Consider the following 25,703-nt stretch of genomic DNA (forward strand, 5'->3'; position numbering starts at 1 on the left):
TTTGATGTCCTTAGCATTACTGCAAAAGAAAAGCGCACAAATGCTAACATAAAGGATAATGAAAAGTTTAAATGAGCGAAAATTCATCAATAATTTTTAAGGATTCTTGTATTTTTCCATCAAAGAACGAACTTGTTAGAGAAAATAAATAATAATATTAACTAGCTTCCCACACACGTGTCAATATTTATTTATTTTTTCTTTCAATAATTCTATTATAAAAGAACTTTTGTTCTTTTTATGAAATAAGAGAATTTTTGTTGGACATGAAATCTATTTTTTTTGTTTTTAGTTATTCATACCTTTAAAGAGTATTGTTTTACATATTTCTTCTTTTAAAATGAAGTAGTTGTGTAGCGAAAATTTTACTTAAATGAGGACAAATATGAGTCATATGAAAATTTACCAATGTAAGGATTTTTTGTTTTATATATATAGATTTTCTCCAATGCGGATATCTGGACGTTATTATTGTACAGGCGCCATATATTTTCTACTACCCCTCCCTACTTTTCTCCTTGTTTATAATGACGTCTGTACAATAATAACGTGCGTACGCCCGAATAGGAGAATACCTATTTTTAACGCTTTGAATAAGTTAATAGGCCAATTTGTCATCTGAACTTTATGATCAGTGTCAATTTGCCTCCGCACAAATGTTTTTGGACAATTTGGGACTTGAGATAACTACTTTTAAAACTTATCTTTTGAATATTAAAAAAATAAAATAAAACTTAGTGTAAGAAAAATTCAATTGGCACACGATCACGGGGTAGTCTTTATTAAAGCAAAATGCACTTACTTTTGAAAATGACTTTCGAGTTAATTACATGGCACAATTGGAGCTATGGGTAAAATTCTTTCAAAATATGACGTAGAAATATATTCACGCGTGTGTCAAGGGTCTAGTCCTTATTAACGCAAAATGCAATTACTTTTGAAATTAGTTAGTTACATGGCACGATTGGAACTATGGGAAAAATTCCTTCAAAATATAACCTAGAAATATTTGAATGGAAAAAAAATATCGAGAGTCGTACTCTTATAAGTAAAATATTCTTTTGAACAGGAACTACATTTCTCATCAATTATACCCTTCTTTGAATTCACTTGTGGGATTGGTGCAAAGCAGCAATAATAGAACAAAGAATCTCAAGTAGACAAATAAAATCATTTTTGAGCTCACTCAATATTAATATTATAGCTTTTTTTGCTAGACCACAAATACAATAGTCTTTTTTTTTTTTTTTTCTGGCACACAAAATTTTAAGTTGAAAAAGAAAGAATCTAACAACTCAAGAGGTAAAATTCATAAACGTAAACATGGAGGGGCCAATTTAAGAAAAGGAAAGAATAAAGAAAGTGACAACCATCAATTATTACAAACTGTCGAACTCCAGAATCAATTATTTCTGTAATGTTTGCAAAAGAAAAAATTGTATTATTTGCAAGAAAAATATAATAAAAATATAATTGTTATGGTAGGAAGAGGAAGTGCTTATATTGCCCTTTCCCCTGAAATCACAGACGTCAGAGAAGACCAGAGAGAGACCTGAAAGGTGGTCTTCCTCTGCATCTCTCTCTCTCTCTCTCTCCCTCTTCCTCTCGAACAGGTTTCTCTCTCTAGAAAAAAAACTGTAGTTTTATAGATTAGAGAGAGAGAGAGGAGGTACTTCTCTCAAAGCTGCACTGAATTTTTCAAAAAAGAATACCTCTACTTGCTTCATTGCTTCTACTTCACTCCCTCTGAACTTAGCACAAAGCTCTAGCTCTCTCTCTAGATCTCCAATCTTTCCTGGTTACCTAAAAAGAGTCCCGACTCTTTCTCTATCTCATTCTTCCACAGCTTTGACAATCCTCCTTTAAACTAGCTAAACATTTTGGCAATCATTTGACAAAGTAAGAGAATCTGAGGGTACCCAATTGCAGATTTTCCCGGAAGATGGAGAATTTTTCCCGGAAAAAAAGACCCACCATCAGTCTCTCACTCTTCACTACCTTGTCTGAGTCAATTTCCTCTGATAAGTATCCCAATTCAATCAAATCTCCTAGAAATTTCCAAGAGGGTGTGGTTGGACTTGGCATAGTGGCTGCTATGACTGATTTGAGCAACCCCAATGAAGTGGCTTCGTCTGAAAAGTCACCAAGGTCAAGCCCAATCCCCATAGTCTCTGCAGCTAAACCTGCTGCTAATTTCAGAGGCGGGTTTAATATGGAGAGGCCAGGGGTTGTGGTAGATGAATTGTCTGAGAGTTATACTTGTGTGATTTCTCATTTTGGGAACAATTTGACAAGGAAACGTGTTTATTTTGATGATAAGCTTAGTGGAGTTGTTAATGATCCTAGTTCTGGTGTGGTGGCCTCTGGGGTGTTCTCTGCTTCACCAGTGAGTGTTGGTGAAGTGGGTAGAGAGTTTTGGGCTTCTGATTTTCTCAGTTCTTGTTATCTTTGCAACAAGCAGCTTCATGGACTGGACATTTTCATGTACAGGTAAAAAAATATTATGTTTATATATGTACATATATTTATGTTCTTTTGATGTATTGTTATGAATTAATTCAGTTTGAAATTTATATAGGATCAGTGTTTAGTGTGTATTTGGTAGTCTTTCTCCCCCTTCGATGAATGATTTGGTGAAGTATGATTTTAGAAGATTTTGGAATATGAATATGGCTTATTAAAAATTTTAGAAAATTTTGAATATGACTTAGTCAAAATTTTAGAAAATTTTGAATATGGCTTAGTCAAACTTTAACAGAACTTTGAATAGGGCTTAATTTTTGCTTATTGATTATGGTGTCTTTTGTGGGAGACTGTGTTTTGAGTGGATTTGAATTTGGGTTGATTGTTATTTTAGAGGTATGGATGAATTGACCAATCTTGGAGATGTACGATGCTTCGCTTCTTTGCTAGTTTAGCAATAGATTTTAAGTTCAGGGTGATACCGTTAATGCTCAACAAATTGGTCAGTTCATTTCACAGGATTTTGATCTATGGTAATTCGTTGGTCTTGGCGGGAGGATGTGACTGATAGATCTGTATCCACAGCTCGATACTTTTTCTTTATTTGTAATTTTCTCTTTTGAGTCGAGATTACCTTATGTGGTATAAGCGGTTGGTGTTCTTCTACTTGTTCTGCTAACAAATTTTGCTCGATTTTTATTTATTTATCAAGGTTTAAGTTATGAGTTGTCATTGAATGTTTCTTAAATGATTTAGTTCCTTTGTTAAACATCTTGTTAAGAAGGATTTTGCCTTCTTCATTGACTGCTGTAAGTACAGAAGCTGTATGAATGGTTGTTTCCATTAGGATTTGGATATTATTTCAGAAATGTAGACTGGAAATCTTATGTGATTGTTACGTAGACTGTAAATGTTGTTATCTGCAAGGAATGTGTACAGCTTGATTCAGCTGATTATTAGGTCTGGCCTTGTCATTTTCCAAACTGCTAGTAGTTATTCCAGTAATGTTTTGAAGTGTAAAATACAAGCAGGCCAGGCAAAGTAATTTAAGTCGGTCAATGTTGATTGGACTTGAGTACTCTAACATCAATATATAGCACATGGATTGATTATCACTCTCAAATCCTCAACTTAGGTTCTCATATTGTTGATTGGAACAGATTCTATTCCATGTTAATGTTATATGGAAATTGGGCTTAATTTTATGAACATGTCAGTATAATTTTTTATGCCAGGCTGTAAACCAATCATTTGACTATTAATTGTCATTAGACTGTTGCATGCTTAAGAAGTAATGCCAGGTTTTCTTTGTCTTAGTATTCATTGAAGTTAGCCTCCTTAGAAACTTAGGATAGAATGACAGCTGTTTCCTTAATAACCACTTGCAAGTTACATCTTTGATTGGAGTCATTTGTTCGGTATTAAAGATACCGTTGAGTGGGTAGATGTGTACTGGTACTCCTATAAGAAAGTGGTCATTTCTTTTGGAAGACAATTTTGCCCACCACTTTTTACCATGATGTAGCATTACCACTCTGCTCAGTGCATCCACATGTTAGACGTATTATCTAAGGTTAATTTTTGTAATAAATATAACCACACCTGTCAAACATGGAAAACGTTGAGTAAGGCGGTAATGCTGCACCATAACTGAAGGTAGTGAGCAAAATTGTTCTCTTTTGAGCAAAGTTCTCTTTCCTTTATCTTCTTAGCAAAAAATTGGAGTAGTCTTTTCAGTTATGGAGCATCCATAATTTGGAGAATCACCTTGACATTTAATACTACTGCTTTCTCTTTCTGGCAACAAAATGAAGCAGTAATATTTGTCAGTTGTACTTGAAATTCTTCTCTTTCCTGCACTTGCATATGTGGTTAGGAGAATTGCATTAGATTAAATATTCTAACGTTTGAGTTATGCTTGAAAGTGTACTTCAATGTCTTAGAATCTTGAAATTTCATCTCGACAGCTTTCTGAATGAATGTATGCATTGTGTTAAGAGATATAACATTATTGTAGACAAGATTCTAGGTAGGCCAGTTTTAAACTCCAGGTTGGTGAGATATTTAGGTGCCATTCTTTATTGAGAAAATTCCACCTGGTTTTGTTTTGTTCCAATATCTGATTTTCAGGTCTCTTAAAAATTGAGATATTTTGTGATAGCGAAAGAATTTGCTTTTGGAATTGTGGTTCTTGTTTGTTATTGCATGTGGTGCTTAATTATTTGGAATGGTTGGGATGTCAACTGATAACTTTGAAAATGGGGATGGTCTTTGCAATAATATACTTGGCATCTTCTGTCCGGATGCAACTTAGATTCTTCACTAACAAAGCATTCAATTCCCCTTGTTTGCAGAGGTGAAAAAGCATTTTGCAGCACTGAGTGCCGCGACAAACACATTAGAAGCGACGATCACAAAGAGAAGTGCAGATCTGAAGCAATAAAGTCAATGGATTACTCTGTGTCACCCTGCTCTAGTCCGCTGGTCTTCTTGGCGGGAGTCGCTGTGGCATGAACATTTTTACAAACCCATATAAGTAAATAATAGAAAAGGATGGGAAAGGTTATGAGAATAAAACTGGGTATAACCGGGATAAGACACACTGGATAAAAATTGAGAGGGTTCAAGCAGGCAGTCTCGACAATCTTCTATTGAAATTGCCATAATTTTTTAATTAGATTGGAGAAATTTTATTGAGAAATTGTGAACTTATATGAACCTGAAAGAGAGACATTTATAGTTTGCATTGTATGAAATGCCAGTCATGATATTACAAGGAGCACCTGATATTATGCTATTTTTTAGACTTTATTTTAATTTTATTTTTTTAGTACAAGTCATTGTGGGCTTTACACAAATATTCATTAGGTGCTAGGAAGTTTCAAACCTCCACTCACATGGGTGGAGATGGGAGAGCTTAACCGAGTTATATTTCCCTACAATTTTTCGGACTTAAAAAAAGTGTTATAAAATGGGGCATGTTATTCGACCGAAAAATAAAAACTGGGGCATATTATGCACTTAGGGACGGGCTTAGATTTTAATTCTTCTGTAATGTCTACATCACTTAGTATTATTATGTATATTTCCAACTATAAACTTTTTTTTACTAATCATAAAACTGTATTAAGATTTGTGTCATGGTTAGATCAACATATATGTCATACACCAGAAGTTGAAAAGTAAAACCGTCACTGGGAGTCCTTGAAATAAAAATCCAGATTATGGCAAAACCTAAAACAACCCTCTCATTCTACAAAGATTCGTATCAAGAGTCACATTGCGACCCTAAATAGCAGCAATATAGTCACAATGAAGTATATAAGCAGAAAGTAATTTAGTAATATAATCACTTTGAGACTTTAATGCAGAGAGCTAGTACATTGTGATCTTTAACAAAGAATCATGTTCAACTTAGCATCAAAAAACCCAAATAAAGTCAATAACAAGGAGGGAAAGCCAGAACTTCATTGAGCTCCAAGTAAAATCTAGTCCTCAACCTGCCAAATAGAAGTAAAATACAATCACTAAGTTAGTTGTGTTGTTCAAAGAGTAACAGAGAATGATTGGAAAACAGATCTGAACGACCAAATCTATGTGCGGAAACTCTCTCAAAGAAAAAGGTCGACATATAAAAGACACTATTTTTCTTCTGCTTTCTTTTTTTTATTATAGAAGACTATATTTTCTTTTCCTTTAAATATGCAGGATCAGTTCAAACAAGTTTCACATTGGCTAAGGCATTAAACAATTTACGATGTCAAGTGTAAGTAGTTAAACTTAAGCCCATGTATATCCCATATGCTTGCTCCACACTAAATTGTTGGCCAGTTCGACCCCCCAAAGGTTGTCAACAGGAGCTCTGCATACAGTAGAAAACTAGAAAGCACTGGGCCACTCATGACAATACAACTTTTCCTCCAACACTAAAATTCATCCAACATTGTGAAAGCTAAACCGGACAGGACAGATTGTTCATCCTGACTGGACCAGAGAAAGTGGTGCTCTTCAATAGTTCTGTTTCTTAGAATCAACATACTAGTTTAACCCACATCCCATTTAACGAACTCATAAACCATTATACAATTGGAACACATCAACTCATATGTGACTCCAAATCACGGCACAAGTAGTCATCTAATTAATGTTTGTGTAAACCAGACACCCAATGAATATTTCCCCAGCATATGAGCATGATGATGTTTGCCTTCACACTACATCAATCTTATTCTTGTACTTTACTCTAACCAAACTTACTGAACTCAGACAACATCTAATTACTTTCATCTATCAATTTTCCAAGAAAAGCTCCTCTTAGACAATCTACTTTATGGCTCCACTTGGTGCCAATGGACCTTCCCTCTCTGAAACATCATAACAATGCACCATATCAATTTAGGCATATATTGTAATCATGATCGAGATTCTGTCTATGCATAGATCATAACATCGGATACTCCACATTGGTTTTTTTCCCACTCAGAAACAGACACAAGAGAAGGAGAGTAACTTGACATACAAATATGCTAATCTAAATTGAGGATGCTGCAATTGAATCCCGCAATTCATGCCATATGCTTTGAGCTGTCTTTACTTTGGACAAACGTTCGCAAAGTTCAATCAGCAATTTCATCAAGACATGCACTTTATGACCAATACCCATTTAGAAAATCATTGGCATTGTTAAAACTCACCATCTATGATTAACAATTGTCCTTATTTTGAAATTTATGAGATGGGTCTTGGGTAATAATTAGTTCTAACAAAATTGGGATGAATGGGTCAAGAGCATTAGCATAAAACTATCAGAAATTCAACAAAATCACAAAAATAATACAAAATGAAATAAAATAAAACCAAAACCTGAGCGGGATTCGGCTCTGATAAAGAACGCTCGAGGTTCACGATTCTACCTTCAAGAGCATCAAACTTTTGCTTCACCTACAAAACCCCCCAAAGAAAAATGAAAACTTGAAAGGAAAACGAGAGAGAGAGAGAGAGAGAGAGAGAGAGAGTTGATGGGTTGGTAGGTTACATCAGAAGAAAGAGCGCAGCGGTCCACCAGAAGATCTTTCCAAACCAGGTGAGAAATCGCAGCTCCTGTCAACGAAAACCCAAGACCGAACCAGAGCAAACGAGTTCTTAACATATTTTGTTTTCTTTTTTGAGGTTTTGCGATTCACAGAAATGTTACGAGCTCTATGTTCTGATCAAGCCGAGGACGAATGTTTAATCACAATCATAGAGTGAGCTTCTAAAACGTTAGAAAAACTGAAATTCTCAACACCTTCAAGAAAAAGACTATTTTTGGTTAACGATTTTTTTTTAAAATAATAAATAACTAGAGTTTTTAATATATAAAACAAAATGAATTTTGCACATATACCACCTGAATTATTAGGGTGTGTGCATTTACCACCTAAAGATAGTTTGTATTGACCATTTGTGATTAATGATTTTTTTAGCTGAATTAGATAATACATATGAAAAATTCAATGTTAGTCACATTGATAACAGATGGACGTGTAACCAAAACACGAAATCCTTAAAATTTATTTATTTTATCTCATTTTTAAGCTATTGACTATATAATTTGAACATCTTCTAAAAATGTTTCTTATGTTGGATGTTTGAATAAGGAACTTATTTTGTGAAATGCATTTTATTTTAAGTTTTTAGTTAACGGGTGAAGCATCAAAATGGTATTTTTAGATTAAACCTAACAATGAAGGAAGCATCTTTGCTTAATATGGATAGTTTGCAAGACCTTCATCATTTCTACGTAGGGATGGCAATTTTCTTCTCAAGTAAGGGTTTTCGCAGGGATTCGACCCTAATGGATCGGGTATGAAGGACATAAAATAAGTATGGGGATGGGTACGGTGAATTTTTTGGGTAGGGTGTTCGGGGAGGGGCGGGGATTGTATTTTAATCCCCAACCCGAACCCTCCCCGTTTAGAATATATATATTAATTTTTTGATGAGGTATATATATTATAGTATATATAAATATGCTGTTAAAGTGATTGTATTGACTAAGTTTTATATTTTATATTATTATATTATATACTTATATATAATTTATACAAACCGTAAGCCACACTACTTATTTATAGTTAACTTCCAGTACATATATAAACATTCTTATATTGTCTTATAAATATATATTATATATATTCATTATCTTGCCTTAGTACTTTTTTGATTCAACAAAGTAGTTATATATTGATTTTTTCTTCTGTAATGGGGCAGGTCAGGGAACCCATTCCCCAACGAAAGTGGGGATGGAGAATCCCCAATATGAATATTGCGGGTATGAAGGTGGGGATGGGGGAAAAAAGCTTAACAGGAATGGGAATGGAAATGGCATACCCACCCCCAATTCGACCCATTGCCATCCTAATATGGTGCGCAATACAAGTTTGAACACCCAATTGAAACAGAAGAACATATCAAAATTTCAAATGGAATTCTCATATGCTAGGCATGTCAATGTTCCTAGAGCTACAAAAAATAAACAAGAACACAAATTAAATAAATAAATTTTAAAAAAAAAGAAAAAAAAAGAAGTGAATGATTTGCAGCTTCTCTAATGTGGTCGACTAGAGCAGATGGTAGCACTTCAAGCAGATGCAGCAGCTAGTTCTTTAGCACCAAATGTTGGGGCTGTAGGCACATAAAAGGGTATTAGTAAATATAACAAAAGTTTGATGAATAAAAACCTATCACAAGGGAATAAACAATAACCCACTAAAACGTAATGAAATCTGTTTTTTGTTTTTAAATACAAAAATTATTGTGCAAGTAAAATCTCCACTTCATCTAATGATACTAAGTTATGGATTAAAATGAAATACAATTTCTTCGGAATGGGTAAGGTGACGTAATATATCAAATGCCAGATGCAAAGATAACAAACTCTCCAGGACTTACATACTGGATGTAGAGCTGAGTGTTAAATAACTTACAAAGATCCAAAGTTATTTGACTGATTAAACCTTTAAAACCCTAATCACCTAATTAGAGTTTGAAGTTTGTTTCTAGTTGACTTACTTCACAAAAAAATGAAAAAAAGAAAAAAAGAAAAAGGTAACACCTGGCCCCCATTCACCATCCATAACCTCCACAAGAACCCATAATGAAAAATCAAAACCTCACCAGCAAAATTATGTTCAGGGTTAGCCTAGCTTCTTACCACGGCGAGCTCCTCTTCGTGCTTTGGAATAAAAGCGGTATCAACCTTCCCATTTTTGAAATCCTCTATATCAAGGATAAGTTTATGATATTCAATGGTTGTGGGAACCCCTGTGGAATAAAGGCAATACCAAATTAACAGCCACGAATAAAGAGAAAAATATATCTAGCTAACTACATTCACAGTCATGAATAAAGAAAAAAATTGTAGATTGAGAATATGAATTGAACTGACTGGAAACTTTAAACAAGAAATCAACAAATACAACTAAACCCCTCTATTTACTTTCTTTTTTAGGTACAAGGAAGGGACGAAGCCTGGGCCTACTGGTCTACCCTTCTGTTCTATTGACAATGCTATCAATTGGCTCACACAAAGTACAATTATGCTGACACAAATAGTAAGTAAAACGGAAGGATTACAACAATGAACTTTATTACTTACCTGTTATAATAGTGTCGTCAAGAGCCCTCTTCATTCGTTCAATTGCCTTTTCTCTTGTTGGTGCCCAAACAATAAGCTACATTAAGAGAGAAAAATTGCCAAAGTGATTAGATAAAGGAGCCTGAAACCTAAAATTTATACTGTACATATGTATATGAGAAACCATGACAAGCAACGGTATATTGGTCCACAAACCTTTCCAAGAAGGGAATCATAGTTTGGAGGAACCACATAATCAGGATAAACATGGCTATCCATTCTAACAAAGGGACCTCCAGTTGGTAAGTAGGCAGTTATTCTTCCTGTAAAAAAGGCAAAAGATTACGTATGCTAAAGATAAAATGAGTACAAAATGTCATTGTTAAATCCAGTGCACGCACGAACGTAATAAAATCCATGGAAACCTTGACTGCTGAACTAACTTTGAACTCATCATCAGGGTTTGGCTGCACCCGGTAAAACCAATACAAGATAACAGAAATGACTGAGGGAACCAGAACATAGCTATGTACACATACCTGGCCCAGGTCGGAATCCTTTAAAAGCATCTTCTGCATTGATACGACATTCAATTGAGTGTCCTCTGAGCACTATCTCATCCTGTAGTGGAGCAACCTCCATCAGACATTGAACAGGAAGCGTCATATATGTCCTACCACAATTAATTACTCATTACCTGTGCGTATCGAAGTTTTTCTCCCATAGCTACACGAATTTGTTCTTCAATCAAGTCAACAGAGGAAATCATCTCTGTCACAGGATGCTCAACCTGTGGTTCCATTGCGGGAGAAAAAAAAAAAAAGTAATTTAGCATAACTAAGCAAAAAAATTTTTGCCAAACAAAGCCATCCTCGAAAGATTAGTTTAACCTGAATACGTGTGTTCATTTCCATGAAGTAAAAGGTGCCTCTTTCATCCAAAAGGAATTCAACGGTTCCAACACCAATGTAACCAATTGATGCTGCTGCAGCAACTGCTGCATCACCCATAGCTTTACGCAATTCTGGGGTCAATGCAGGGGAGGGTGCTTCTTCCAGCAGCTTTTGGTTCCTTCTCTGAGATGATCCCATTCAACACATATAATGGAAGGAGTTTCTTAAGAAAAGAAAAAAATTGAATGGATAGTACATCCTAGAGTTGCAAATAGTTAGTTATATGGTATGGTTATGACCTTTTTTGCTTGCCTTAAAGAAATCAGAAGTAAGATTTTTAAGAAGACAAACTGTATTACAATAATTAAAAACAAAACCTTCACAGAGATTCATGCAAGCAATAAGGCTGCTTGAAGTACCTGGATACTGCAATCCCGCTCTCCAAAGTGAACAACATTACCATATTTATCTGCAAGAACCTGTACACAAGGGATGGATCAAGGGGTTGCAGGCAGGCATCAAATGTCAAATCGAATACTAATTATAAAGAATAACATCACTTGACAAAAAAATATATATACAAAGAATAACATTAGAAAACCAGGAACTTTTACAAGTACATTACCTGAAATTCAATGTGTCTAGGATTTTGGATGTACTTTTCCAAATAAACTCCATCATTTCCAAAAGCAGCTGCAGCCTCACTCTTTGCTTGCTGCAAACAATTAAATTGAGGAAGAAAATTAAGATAATGGAAGCAACATTGAAATACAAAAATATAAGATTCATTTGCAGAAAACAAGACCAAGTAAACTAAGAACCCAACAGTTCAAAGTTGTAGAGTTAAACTTAATTAATATCAAATTTAAAATATAACTCCAAAGATGATTTTAAAAATGCTTTCACACAAGACAAACAAAAAAAGAAGGCATCATCAAAGACAAAATAGGAAGATGATGCATACCTGTAACAACTTCACAAACTCTTCAGGTTCTTTAGCAAGACGCATGCCACGTCCTCCGCCTCCTGCTGTTGCCTTAAATAGAAAAACATGCTTATCACTTCAAAGAAACAAATCAAATAACAGATAACAAGTATATAGGCTCCATTAATACAGAGTTAGAAGGATAATATCAATGTAACGTCAGAATCCTAAAATAACCATTCATCTCGTAACTGTGTTAGTTCATTGAAGTCTTAAAATTTTCATGTTTGATTCATTAATATAGATAAATACCATTCTAGTAAATAAGATCGTTTATATTTTTTCTGCCAAATGATGAAAAGGACCTTATCTGGAGATCAGAGGTAACAGTCCGAATTCCCTATAGGTACTAGGAATTAAGCCAAGTCATTCTTAGCCACTCCATGCATGATTCAAACTCAAATTTTAAAACCCGTAAAAACTATACCTTCATTGAGATAGTAAATGGTCAAAGTCTAGCACTATAGCAAGGTTACTGGGTAGCCTTCTGTCTTTCCTAATCAAACAGTCACAATTCTTGAGCGACTAACCTACATAAATAGGCATGTATTCCTCTAAATTAACCACATTTACAATTGATACTTAATAAATGTCTATAATATTAAATCAATAGGTTTTATTGAAAAACAAAATTCAATTTGTTGCTTAAGAAATATTCTTAACTTCTGAATTTTCAGAGTTAACATGAAAGGGTGTGCACCGCAAATTCTAAGACACAGTAAGGTATAATGAGTTTTGATTATCATGAGATATATTAAGACAAGACACTTTACCTTGATCATAACAGGAAAGCCAATCTCATCGGCAAGCCTGATTCCTTCCTCTGTGCTCTGTTGACAAAAAAGAAAAAAATGACAACAATAAACACAAAATCAATTCATATGACCACCTAGGTCTGGAGGTGTTGAAATGTATAATAACTGAGGATAAAGTAGATACCTCTAGTAATCCATCACTTCCTGGTACAGTTGGAACACCTGCTTTCTTCATTGTGTCTCTGGCAGTCGATTTATCACCCATAACACGGATGCTGTCAGGCTGTAACCCGAATTGCAAACAGTTGTCCCACATCAGTACATGAATCAACTAATGAGTAACTAAATACAGAGCCATGTGTTCATGACCTAAATGGATCAATCACTATTCACACTAAGACATAGGGAATATTTAGAGTGAGATAAATGCAATTAAAACACAACAAATGATGCAGCATTGTACATTTCAACAAATGATGCATTCTCAAGATTTTTACCTTAGGCCCAATAAAGTTGATTCCGTGTTCTCTGCACATTTCAACAAATGATGCATTCTCAGCCAGGAAACCATATCCGGGATGCAGCATTGTACATTTCCGACTGATAGCAGCAGATAAAACATTTGGAACAACCAAGTACCTGTAGAAAGACAGATCAAAGTGCACCATTCAACCATTGTCATCTGTAACAGAAACTGAGACAAAGGATAAACAAAAACTTATTGTGATACTAAGCTAAAGAATGTAGTGCACAAGTGATTCCTTGTTCTCTCCACATAACCTCCATGTTAAACTATTCCAATTTTTCATTTAATCACAGCATAACAGAGGGAGAAAAGGAGGAAAAACAATGAAACAAAATTTAACTGATCAACCACTTACGACTGACTGCTTGCTGCTTCACCAATACAAACTGATTCATCAGCCAATTTCACATGAAGTGCGTCCTTGTCTATTGTTGAGTAAACAGCCACACAAGGTATTCCCATCTCATGGGCAGTTCGAATAATGCGAACAGCAATTTCTCCTCTATTTGCCACCAGAATTTTTTCAGCTCGACATGTAGCATGGAGAGCTCCCCCATGCTTCCTGGATTTGAAACTAACTTGAGCACCCTGAGCTCTCTGCCTTAAAAAGTTGACTTTATTTCCCACCATAAAGCTACATTTGGAACTCTGTATCTCTCTAGTTCTCCCAAAAAATAAGCCCTTCCATTGACAATAGAAACCCAAGAACAAATGTAAATAAATAAATAAACCAGAAAACAGATCTGGAGATCATAATAAAAGCAAAAAGGCGCAGCATTCTGAAGACCATATAACAAGCAGACCTCATTGGTTTCGTAAATGCTAATTTATCTAGGAATTCCAATATTTTACTTTTCCCTAGTAGTCGGTTAGGATCTTTCACTTATCATCTGTTTGGCTGCATTGGATAAAGCATAAAGTTTTGAACTTTCCTACAAAACTGAAGATATAAAAGGTAATTATCTACCAAGCCACATCCTTCAGTCCATACAGAAATAAAAAGTAAACCAATTCAGTACCTAGGAACTTAAACTAAGTAACACGCATTTGCAAAGTGGATCCATTTCACTATATATAAGCATCCATCTTACATGATTCAGTATCACACACTATCAACTTCGAATTAAGATCCATTGATTACCCACTCGAGTTCCAACGAATCAGAACGCAACTCAACATTCAAAACCAAACCCAATTCCAAAAGTACAATAAATATGGGTAACAGAGGTACTTACAGGACTTGGAGTTACAGTCTTGCAAATGGGCATTATGGCATCCATTTTGAAAACAAAGCGACCTAAGTAAACCCAATTGCACCAAACAAACAAAAACCAATATTAGCGTCACTACCATTGCAGAATACTAACAACAAAAAAGGTAAAATTGGTTGGAAATGGTAAAACTCTTTCGACAAAATCAGACAGTAGAGTGCATCAGCCAGGAAACCACAGCAACCCAAAGAGATGGGATGTTGCTGCCATTTTAAAACTATTCAAAGATAAAAATTTGCTACTGGGGCATGGAAATACCTTAATTGTCTCAGAACAAGATCAAAATGAATGAATGAATGAAGAACAAGGGTTGAATGTGAACAAAAAAGGGAAGGCTTTTGGGACCCGAAGAGCCGAGGAGCGAGAAAGCAGAAAGGGAGAGTTAATGAGAGTGAGCAATGAGAAGAAGAAGGTGGGAAGGTCTGAGGGGAGATATCAAGAGTTGAGTTGTCCATGAAAACGAGGGGAGTTGCTGCTTGAAAAGCTCCGCCCAAATGGAGAGAAATCTGTCTTCGAAGTGTTGATGACGCCGTCCAATGATATTCTGCCACTTGTACAATTTTAAAAAAAAAAAAAACTAATGAGAAATCAGAAATGGCTATGTTTTCTGGATTGGTGTATACATTTCAGAATTGTTACATGGTGTCAATATGGTTTCAAAGACACTCTCTTTCCTAAATTGTTATGTTTTCTTAATGCTTTGACAGCTCTGAAGTCACACCCAAAACTTGCCACTCCATCTTAAAATTAAGCTCTCCATCTATAGATGTTGGCTATATCAATGCCAGCATATGCAGAAGAACATTTATTCAACAGTAGTGTCATTCTACGATATTTTAAGTTAGTTACGTGTAGTTATATGAGAAAGTTAAAATACATGACAATGTGTTATTGGCTAGGTATGCCACCACATTGACATTCCGGCATAAGTAAGTTTTTCTCTAGTAGATGGAGAGCTTGGTAGTAGATGGAGAGCTTAATACCAAGTCAGGTTTAGGCTTTAACAAGAAACATTTGACACCTTTTTGCATCTAGTTGTATTCGCTACAGCCTCAGCAAAGGCAACATGATGCTCAATTTGGTTAGCAACATTTGAATAAATTGCTCCAATAAAATCAGCAAACTGTAGACCAACTTCCCACTTCCCCATTTAGAGCGACTCCAAAACACTAGCCAAAGGAGGCTTTGCATAATACAAATAGAATCAATGACGTTAACCATTCTGATGAGAGTTACCTTCTGTGTTAGTAACAGGGACGGACCCAGGAATATGAACTCGTAGGGTCATAGTGTAAAAGTTCAAATTTTTTTTTAAAGATTAAAGCTTGGTGGGGAGAGGGTTAAAGGTTCGTGGGTGGGTGGAGATTGGGGATTTAGGTTTAGGAAATGGGGGTTTTGGAGTTTTGAGAAGGGTCTGTTCTGTTTGGTCGAAGAGAAGGGTCTGTTTCAACTACAATCTGTTCTATTTTTTTTTTTTTTTGGAAGACCTGGACCAAAACGACGTCGTTTTGGTCAGGTCTTTTTTTAAAAAAAAATTCGTTGCTATTGGTCCAAAACAACGCCGTTTTGGTGCCAGCGCATTTTTAAAAAAATTTCGCTGGGTTCAAAACGACGCCGTTTTGGATCCAGCTCGTTTTTAATAAAATTCGTTGAGCTGGCCCAAAACGAGGCCGTTTTGGCTAGCCGGGTTTTTTTTTTTTAAATTAGAAGCTGACCCAAAACGACGCCGTTTGGTCAACTTCTTTTTATAAAAAAAAAACTGAACCCCTGTTCAGCTTCTTCTTCCTCAGATTTGCAGCTCCTCTTTCAACCATTCATGGGGTCACACACAGGTTCAAAGGGATCTTCTACCTTACGTTCATGGAGTCCATAGGGTCGTTTGACCCCATTGACCCCAATGTGAGTCCATCCCTGGTTAGTAAGACTGCTTTTAACCTTGGCACATTTCCGTTTTCGTCTCTCATCAAGTGAAGAACTTGCACCTTTCATGTCCGTTGCATAACAAAAGAACAGCAAATTCTATCCCGAGTTATGGATCTTTAGGTTGCATGGTTTAAGAGTTTTGAACCCTAGTTCCGAGTGTAAATTGAACACAATACTTTGAGTGTAGAGATGACCGTTTTTAACCACTGGAGTTACAAGCCATTTATAATAGTTTGTATGTTGATGTGTTATTTTTATTCTAAACATTTTTTAAAATAGGTGGAAAATTATAACTTCTGTTAGATAGCATCCCTGATTTATAGCTAATTGATGTATATACCGTTTATATCTCTCCAGTCAACTATATTAATTGTCAATCCCTATAGACTAGGAATTCCTTTATATATATTTCCTATTGTAATGTTAGCTTGGCTGCATATATATTTTCCTCCAACACTGAGAAGAATAATAATTCAGATTTCACGAACTCTCATGGTGTCAGCGCAAATTCTTTCCTAAGGTTTTTGGGTTGCTATTTTCTCTCTTCTCTTCTCTAGGTGCAACGCCACTCTTCTTTCTTCTTCTCAGGCCTATCGCACAACACCTAAAGGGCCTCGTTCCGTCGCTGCCCAACCATTCCAAATTTGTCGCATCAGATTCCAACCACCACAATCACAGCACCCCCACCTTCCTCTATTTCTAAGATGAGTTCTTCCACGACTACCTCCTCAACTGTTGCTGCCATGGCCACGTATTCACTCCCCAACATCACCCACCTTGTGACAGTGAAGCTTAATGATGATAACTACCTCTTGTGGTATCATCAAGTTGAAGCCTTCCTTGTTGGACAAGATTTATTCAAATATGTTGATGGCACTCATCTATGTCCAGCCGCCTCTTCTCCTGATTATAATCATTGGGTTCGCACAGACAAGACTCTTGTTAGTACACTATCTGCTACTTTGTCAGAACCCATTCTTGCTTCGGTAGTTGGCTGCAAAACCTCTGCCACCATGTGGTCTCTTATCTCCAAATACTTCACTCAAAATTCAACCGCCAACTCCTCTCATCTTCGGCGTTGTCTTAATGAGATTTCTCGTGGGACTAGATTTGTCTCAGATTATCTTCAGGAGGCCAAATCGATTTCTGACCAACTAGCTTTCATAGGAGAACCTGTATCTAATACAGACTTGGTTAACGTCGTTCTTCAAGGCCTTGGTGATGAGTATAAGATGTTGGTGACAGCTCTTGAGAGCCTAGACACTCTTCCTGATTTTAGTGCTCTACGATCTTGTCTTCTGACTCAAGAGTCCCGCTCGACCTACCATTTCCTCTCAGCCGGTTGCGTTGCTTGCCTCCCAGGGTACCTCCCGGCCTTTCTTCTCAAATTCTAGTTCACAAAACAATAACAAGCACAGTAATTGGAACCACATGAATAATGGTCGTCGAAACAACTTTGGTTCTTGTTCCTCGGCTCTCGGTGTTTTAGGTACAGCACATGCTGCCTCTTGTCAGCTCTGTCATGACTCAAGTCATTTTGCTTCAAGATGTCCTATGCTCTCTCAGTTTGCCTGTCCACATGTGCCCAACTCCTTGCACACTGCATTTGCTGGATTACAGATTGCAGGACAGCTGCAGACTCCTGCACCTGGTCCCACTTATACCACTCATTCTCTACATGACCCTTCTTGGTATCCTGACACAGGTGCCAGCACTCATATGATTGGGAATCTGAGCCTTCTCCAGCAATGCCTCCCGTACAATGGACATGATACAGTTCACCTTGGCAATGGAGATCAGATGCCTATTTCCTATACGAGTAACATGTCACTCTTCATCGGCTCCAACTAAACAATGTTTATGTGATTCCTTTCATGCATAAAAATCTTTTGTCTATTGCACAACTCTGTCGTGATAATAATGTTTTAGGTGCCTTTGATTCTCAACACTTTTATATTTTTGATCGCTCTAATGGTTCTCTCCTCTTTTAGGGCCTATGTAAGAACGGTCTCTACAAGCTTCCACCTCTTCCGTCTTGTATTACGTGTTTATCTACTTCTCTTCAGTCATCATCTATATGGCACAGTCGCTTAGGTCATCCTTCTAGTAAAATAATGTCCTTTTTAGGCAAAAATCACTTGTTAGGTTCCCAATTTAAATTCCAAAAATATTTTTGTAAAGGTTGTGCTTTGGGTAAATCAACACAACTTCAGTTTAAAAATTCTAATGAAGTAAGTACTGATTCTCCTTTTTCTCTTATGCATTCTGATGTTTCGCAATCTCCTATTTCTTCTGTTAAAGGCTATAAATATTTTGTGTTGTTTACTTGGCTATATTTCATGAAACATAAGTTTGAGGTTCTTTTTCATTTTAAGAATTTTTTGTCATACATTACGATTCAATTCTCTGCTTCCTTAAAACAATTTCAAAGTGCTGGTGGCAAAGAATATGATAACAAGGCATTTTGAGCACTCTGCTCCTCTTATGGAATTCATCATCGCCTTTCTTGCCCCTCATGCTCCTCAACAGAATGGCCTTGCTGAACGCAAGCACTGTCACATTGCTGACATGTCTCGCACTCTTCTTCTCTCGAGTCAGGTTCCTAATTGTTATCGGGTTTATGTTGTCTCATTTGTTGTTTTTCTCATTAATCATCTTCCTTCACCTGTTCTTCACTGGTATTCCCCTTATTGTTGTCTTTATGGAAAAATTCCTTCATATTCTAAGTTGCGAGTTTTTGGTTGTGCATGTTATCCACATTTAGATGCATATATGATTAACAAACTTTTACCAAGAACTGTTGAGTGTGTTTTTCTAAGTTACAGCTTGCAGCATAAAGGATACAAATGCCTTGATCTCACCACTGATCGTCTCTACATATCTCGCCATGTTCGCTTTGATGAGCATTCATTTTCCTTTGCCGCACAAAAATGTTTGCCTCATCCTAGTGAATGGGTTGCAGTCCCTGTTTCACCTGTTGTGCCCTATCCTGCTACTTTGCCAAATCCCATCTTGCCACCGGCTACAGAAGCATCATCTTCCTCACACGTGGCCCCTATTCGGACATAACAGTGCCGCCCACATACACCTCATGATCCACTGTCTCATTCTGCACCATCCTCCCCTATAGCTCCCTAGCCCACTGTTGATTGGTATACTTTTGATTCTGGTTCGCGTGTTGCTGTGCATCATCCTATGCTTACTTGCCACCAAGCTGGTACTCTTCGCCCTCGAGTTCACACTGACGGCACCATTCGGTATTCTATTCCCCGTGCTTTGTTGGCTCATGCTTTTCTTACTCCCGAAGAACCAACTTGTTTATCACAGGTTGTTCATTTTTCTTGAATGGCGTGAGGCCATGGTTACTGAATGTAATGCTCTTCTCAAGAATCAGACATGGGTTCTTGTTCCTTCTTCTTAGCAACATGTGGTTGGATGTAAGTGAGGTTTTAAGCTTAAACAGAAGTCAGATTGGTATATTGAGAAGTACAAGGCTCGCCTTGTTGCTAAGGGGTTCCATCAACAACCTGGTAGTCTTGTGGTGAAGCCCACAACAGTTCAGACCGTTCTTGCTCTAATAGTTTCCTTTGGTTGGCCTCTTCGTCAATTGGAGGTAAATAATGCATTTCTTCATGGTTATTTGGACACTATTGTTTTTATGTCTCAGTCCCCGGGGTTTGTTGATCCAGCTCGCCCTACTCATGTATGCCGGATTCATAAAGTCAATTTTGGTCTTAAGCAGGCTCCTCGTGTCACACCCCGGGATCGGCTCCGCCGTAGTACGATATTGTCCGCTTTGGGCCCCCTTTTCTGCCGTCACGGTTTTGTTTCTGGGAACTCACGAGCAACTTCCCAGTGGGTCACCCATCCTGGGATTGCTCTAGCCCCCAACTCGCTTAACTTCGGAGTTCCTACGGCTCCGAAGCCAGTGAGCTCCCAAAAGGCCTCGTGCTAGATGGATGCGGGTGTGCACATATAAGGCACATCACCCCTTCTCCGTTGGTTGATGTGGGATCTTACAATCTACCCCTCTTAAGGGCCCGACGTCCACGTCGGCACACTCACATCACACGGCAGAGTGGCTCTGATACCAAATTGTCACATCCCGGGATTAACTCCGCCGTAGCACGATATTGTCCGCTTTGGGCCTCCCTCTTTGCCCGCACGGTTTTGTTCCTAGGAGCTCATGAGTAACTTCCCAGTGGGTCACCCATCCTGGGATTGCTCTAGCCCCCAATTCGCTTAACTTCGGAATTCCTACGACTCTGAAGCCAGTGAGCTCCCAAAAGGCCTCGTGCTAGATGGATGCAGGTGTGCACATATAAGGCACATCACCCCCTCTCTGTTGGTTGATGTGGGATCTTACACCTCGTGCTTGGTTTTAGCGACATAGTGGCTTTTTACTCCAGCTTGGGTTTGTTCAGAGTTGAGCTGATCCTTCTTTATTTATTTCTGGCTGCTCTTCTGACATTATGGTTCTCTTATTGTATGTTGAAAATATTGTTCTGATAGGGAATCAGCCTTCTCTCATCTCCTCATTAGTTCTTACACTTGGTCAAGAGTTTGAACTTACTGATATGGGTTGCTCTCTTATTTCTTGGGGCCTGAAGCCACCTCTACCACATCTGGCCTCCTTCTCTCACAAACCAAATATATTGTTGATCTTCTCAAACGGCATTCCATGACTGATTGTAAGCCTTGTAGTACTCTGGTTTTTGTATCTCGTCAGTTATTCTCTCTTGCTGGTGAGTTACTTTATGATGCAATTGAGTATAGGCAGCTTGTGGGCTCCCTTCAATATCTCACTTTCACTAGACCTGACATCTCCTTTGCTGTTCATCATATTGTTCAGTTTATGAGCGCTCCTCATTCTCCTCACTTGGTTGCTGCTAAGCGTATTCTTCGTTATTTGAAGAGCACTCTTGGTTTTAGTCTTTCCTTTCATTGATCTCTAAGCTCCCTTGCTCTTCGTGGTTTCTCTGATTCTGATTGGGCTGGTTGTCTTGATACCCGTCGTTCAACCACTGGTTTTTGTGTGTTTCTTGGTTCCAATCTTATTTCTTAGTGTGCTAAGAAACAATCGACAGTTTCTCGCTCCTCTGCTGAGGCTAAATATCGCTCTCTGGCTCATGTTTGTGTATACACTACATGGATCTCTCATCTCCTTCATGAGTTGGCGCTTCCACCTTCTGTACCAACCTTATTGTTGTGTGACAATCTCAGCACTACCTATATGGCTTCCAATTCGGTGTTTCATGCTCGCACTAAACATATTGAACTCGATTACCACTTCATTCGGGAGCGCATTATCTCTGGCTCTCACCGAGTTCAATGTGTTTCCTTTTCTAATCAGCTCGCTAACATCCTCACCAAGGGCTTTTCTACACATCGTTTCCAGCTCATTCGTTCAAATATCATCTCTTCCACATCGTCAGATTTACGGGGGAGTGTTAGACAGCATCCCTAATTTATAGCTAATTGATGTATATATTGTTTATATCTCTCCAGTCAACTATATTAATTATCAATCCCTATAAACTAGGAATTCCCTTATATCTATTTTTGAAAAGTGGATAGAGGTCCAAAAATCCAACCAATAGTTGGGTCTAGTCCTCGAATTATTGTTTATTGATACAAGTCTTTTGACTAGTTTGCCACGTAGATTACATTCCATTTTTGACATGTTAATTCAAACTTTTGTATTTAACTGATTTGTATTTAAATTTTGTGTTCCTATTATATCCCTATTGTCTAAAATGAGTAAGATGAGAATTTATATGCCATTAATGACTAGATTTGATCATGTACAATTAAAGGAATAATTACATTTTGAATGTAAATGTCGAACCTTCAAATTTTTTTTTTCTCCTTGAATTTAGCTTATTAACTAGATGCATGCTTTTCTTTCTTGTTCGTCATCTCTATCTTCTTCTTTCTCCATTTCTTCTTCGTTCTCCATCTTCTTCTTTCCTTCATTTATATATACCCTATGGTAGAGAATGTTGATCTTGTACGGTCAATTGACAATCTGTACATTGCCACATATAATTCTAAAGCCTCCTCATGCTGATGATTTTGAATGTGACCCAAGATCATGGCATTCCATATTACAAGATTCCTTTCCCCTTTCGTTTTCTTCGAAAAGTTGTAGGTAATTATTTTTATTTTTGTTTACCGTATGGTAGAGGTATGGTATATACTTTTATAGATAAATTATCCTATGGTGTAGGTATATTGTCATATTACCTATTACATAGGTATATTCCCAACAGTGAGAAGAATAATAATTCAGATTTCACAAACTTTCAACATATTTCAACATAGCTTGCTTGGCCTTCTAATCGCTAGCTTTCTTATGGGGTCAAATCGAAGTTACAAATTAGAATTCGCCATATTTCATCCCTTGCTTTCTTACCCAAAAATAATACTTGAGAACCAACACTCAAGTCCTCATCAGCAGCTGGAGACGTCATCCTTACAACTATATTTCATAATATTATATTTCTTCACATAATTAACCAAACAAGAAAATGTTGGAGGTTTATGGTAATATAAGACTTAAGACATGCACAAAGCATACAACTACAATCCTTATGGGTTTGGTTTGGATGTGGTCTCTTGTTGCGACCATTTGCTTTCTCTTTGTCCAATCTTTTTAGAAGTTAATTTGACTATTAAGCTCTCTTAAATAAAAACAAAATAAAATTAATTGTTGCGTAGAATTGTCATATACGGCAACCTCACTTAAGAATTTCTCCTAATTGTCAGTCCGATCTTTTATTTGACCTGGCCTCGTGCAAGGTCATCAATAATTATTGTTATACACATCCTCAAGGATTAAGCCAATACTATGAGCGGTGGAAGTATGCCGGTTATAAGGAAAACAAGGCAAGTTGGACTTTCTAAATGAAAATGCTTTTGTCACAAGCATTTTAAATTTTCACCTACCAACTATAAATACCTACCCATCACTCTCCTACCTTGATTTTGATAGAGCCCATCGATTCTCTTAAAAACCATTTGAGAGACAAAACTCTCTTACCATCATTTCAAGCCTATATAAAAACCCAATTCCCTCCTTTCAATTCTCAAACCTTAAACATAACAATACTTCCTTTGTCTAAACCCATAATCTCTCTCTCTCTCTCTCTCTCTCTCTCTCTCTCTCTCTCTCTCTCTCTCTCAGCATGGGTTATGTAGTTTCCAAATCCACCGTTTGCACTCTTCTCACATTCACATTGCTTTCATATTTCACCAAAGTCTTAAGCTCTCATCTTTCCCTCCCTCTCCCTCCAACTTTCGCAATCATATTCCTCCCACTAATTCCCATTATTGCCTACTTCTTGATCCACTTCATCTCCAACCATTCCTCAAATCTTCCTCCAGGTCCTCTCTCCATCCCAATCTTTGGCAATTGGCTCCAAGTTGGCAATGACTTAAACCATCGCCTTCTGGCATCCATGTCACAAACCTACGGCTCCATATTCCTCCTCAAACTTGGCTCCAAAAACTTGGCTGTGGTATCGGACCCCGCCCTCGCCACCCAAGTCCTCCACAACCAAGGCATAGAGTTTGGCTCCCGCCCTCGAAACGTGGTGTTTGACATATTCACCGGCAATGGACAAGACATGGTCTTCACCATCTACGGGGATCACTGGCGTAAAATGCGTCGAATCATGACGCTGCCATTTTTCACTAACAAAGTTGTGCAGCATTACAGCAACATGTGGGAAGAGGAAATGGACCAAGTTGTGCATGATCTAAACAAAGATGAAGGAGCAAAGACAGAAGGGATAGTAATTAGGAAGCGTCTGCAATTGATGTTGTACAATATTATGTATAGGATGATGTTCAATGCCAAGTTTGAATCACAAGAGGACCCTTTGTTCATTGAAGCTACCAGATTTAATTCTGAGAGAAGTCGGCTGGCTCAGAGCTTCGAGTATAACTATGGTGATTTCATTCCTTTGTTGAGACCATTTCTAAGAGGGTACTTGAACAAGTGCAGAGACTTGCAGAGTAGGCGGCTGGCTTTTTTCAACCATTATTTTATTGAGCAAAGAAGGTAATTTCCATTTTATTTTTTGCTCAAATTTGTGTTATGTATGTTCGAACTTAAAGAGTAATGCTAGCTAGTGATACCACGTTGGTTACCGCACCTCTTACAGACTATATAGTTAGATAAGTCGGTTTTAATGTGAAAGATATGATCAGTAATGTGATCAGTAAATGTGGTACAAATAGTCATTTCACGTAATTAATGATTTATATATCCGCTTTGATCTAAACAAGTTACATAAGCAAAATTTTATGTGTTTACAGGAAAATTATGGCTGCCAATGGAGAGAAGCACAAGATAAGCTGTGCCATCGACCACATAATAGATGCTCAAATCAAGGGGGAAATCAGTGAAGAAAATGTGCTCTACATTGTGGAGAACATTAACGTTGCGGCAATAGAAACAACACTATGGTCCATGGAGTGGGCCATAGCTGAGCTAGTCAACCATCCAACCATTCAAAGCAAGATCCGTGATGAAATCTCAATCGTCCATAAAGGAGCTCCAGTAACAGAATCCAACCTGCATGAGTTACCATACTTACAAGCCACGGTAAAAGAGACATTAAGATTACATACCCCAATACCTTTGTTAGTACCTCATATGAACCTTGAAGAAGCAAAGCTAGGAGGCTACATCATCCCCAAAGAGTCTAAGGTGGTTGTCAATGCATGGTGGCTGGCCAACAACCCTGCATGGTGGAAAGACCCCGAGGAGTTTCGACCGGAGCGGTTCTTGGACGAAGAATGCGGTACGGAGGCCGTGGCAGGAGGGAAGGTCGATTTTCGGTACTTGCCATTTGGCATGGGAAGGAGGAGCTGCCCCGGGATCATACTTGCATTGCCAATCCTAGGCCTTGTGATTGCCAAATTGGTGTCAAATTTTGAGATGAAGGCTCCTCAAGGGGTGGAGAAAATTGATGTGAGTGAAAAAGGAGGGCAATTCAGCTTACACATAGCAAACCATTCAACTGTTGTATTCAACCCGATCAAGGCATGACTTGATAACAAATCGGTTTAATGATTGATCAAGATTTAATTGCTAAAGCAACATATAAATGTTCTGTGCTACTATTGGTAATTTCTATTTTTCCATTATGTACTCATTTCTTCTCCATTAGGAAAAAAAAAGCTCTCTTTCATTATACAATTATAATTTATATGTTACGTTGTCAGATTATCAATAAACACTATTTCATTATTGAATATTA

At 37.4% G+C, this 25,703-nt stretch overlaps 4 protein-coding genes across 5 annotated transcripts; 2 read left to right on the forward strand and 2 right to left on the reverse strand.

Annotated features, from left to right (window-relative positions):
- Positions 1 to 1,462: 1,462 nt before the first annotated feature.
- LOC117616284 (FCS-Like Zinc finger 14-like) lies at positions 1,463 to 5,274 on the forward strand. The gene is made up of 2 exons (XM_034345544.1): positions 1,463 to 2,490; positions 4,818 to 5,274. The coding sequence occupies exons 1-2, from the start codon at positions 1,943 to 1,945 to the stop codon at positions 4,975 to 4,977; spliced, it is 708 nt and encodes a 235-aa protein (XP_034201435.1). The 5' UTR covers positions 1,463 to 1,942; the 3' UTR covers positions 4,978 to 5,274.
- Positions 5,275 to 5,658: 384 nt separating this feature from the next.
- Positions 5,659 to 7,774, reverse strand: LOC117614031. Its single transcript, XM_034342704.1, has 3 exons — positions 7,499 to 7,774; positions 7,327 to 7,404; positions 5,659 to 5,963 (listed from the first exon to the last, which is right to left on the reverse strand). The coding sequence occupies exons 1-3, from the start codon at positions 7,610 to 7,612 to the stop codon at positions 5,952 to 5,954; spliced, it is 204 nt and encodes a 67-aa protein (XP_034198595.1). The 5' UTR covers positions 7,613 to 7,774; the 3' UTR covers positions 5,659 to 5,951.
- A 1,123-nt stretch (positions 7,775 to 8,897) lies between these two features.
- On the reverse strand, positions 8,898 to 14,990 carry LOC117616051 (biotin carboxylase 1, chloroplastic). Of its 2 annotated transcripts, none has more exons than XM_034345252.1 (16): positions 14,770 to 14,990; positions 14,476 to 14,537; positions 13,596 to 13,921; positions 13,212 to 13,353; positions 12,899 to 12,997; positions 12,733 to 12,789; positions 11,939 to 12,010; positions 11,600 to 11,689; positions 11,394 to 11,453; positions 10,972 to 11,157; positions 10,779 to 10,871; positions 10,621 to 10,702; positions 10,298 to 10,404; positions 10,103 to 10,178; positions 9,659 to 9,768; positions 8,898 to 9,129 (listed from the first exon to the last, which is right to left on the reverse strand). In XM_034345252.1, the coding sequence occupies exons 2-16, from the start codon at positions 14,518 to 14,520 to the stop codon at positions 9,103 to 9,105; spliced, it is 1,572 nt and encodes a 523-aa protein (XP_034201143.1). In that variant the 5' UTR covers positions 14,521 to 14,537; positions 14,770 to 14,990; the 3' UTR covers positions 8,898 to 9,102. The 2 variants fall into 2 exon arrangements, with proteins under 2 accessions (XP_034201143.1, XP_034201144.1); XM_034345253.1 differs by having other exon boundaries at positions 9,033 to 9,129; positions 9,622 to 9,768.
- Positions 14,991 to 23,543: 8,553 nt separating this feature from the next.
- Positions 23,544 to 25,566, forward strand: LOC117613815 (cytochrome P450 CYP73A100-like). The gene is made up of 2 exons (XM_034342401.1): positions 23,544 to 24,499; positions 24,757 to 25,566. Exons 1-2 carry the CDS (start codon positions 23,622 to 23,624, stop codon positions 25,490 to 25,492), a joined length of 1,614 nt encoding a protein of 537 aa, XP_034198292.1. The 5' UTR covers positions 23,544 to 23,621; the 3' UTR covers positions 25,493 to 25,566.
- The last annotated feature ends 137 nt before the right edge of the window (positions 25,567 to 25,703 follow it).

The sequence above is a fragment of the Prunus dulcis genome, chromosome 1 (genome assembly GCF_902201215.1).
Source record: "Prunus dulcis chromosome 1, ALMONDv2, whole genome shotgun sequence".
NCBI classification, from domain to species: Eukaryota; Viridiplantae; Streptophyta; class Magnoliopsida; order Rosales; family Rosaceae; genus Prunus; species Prunus dulcis.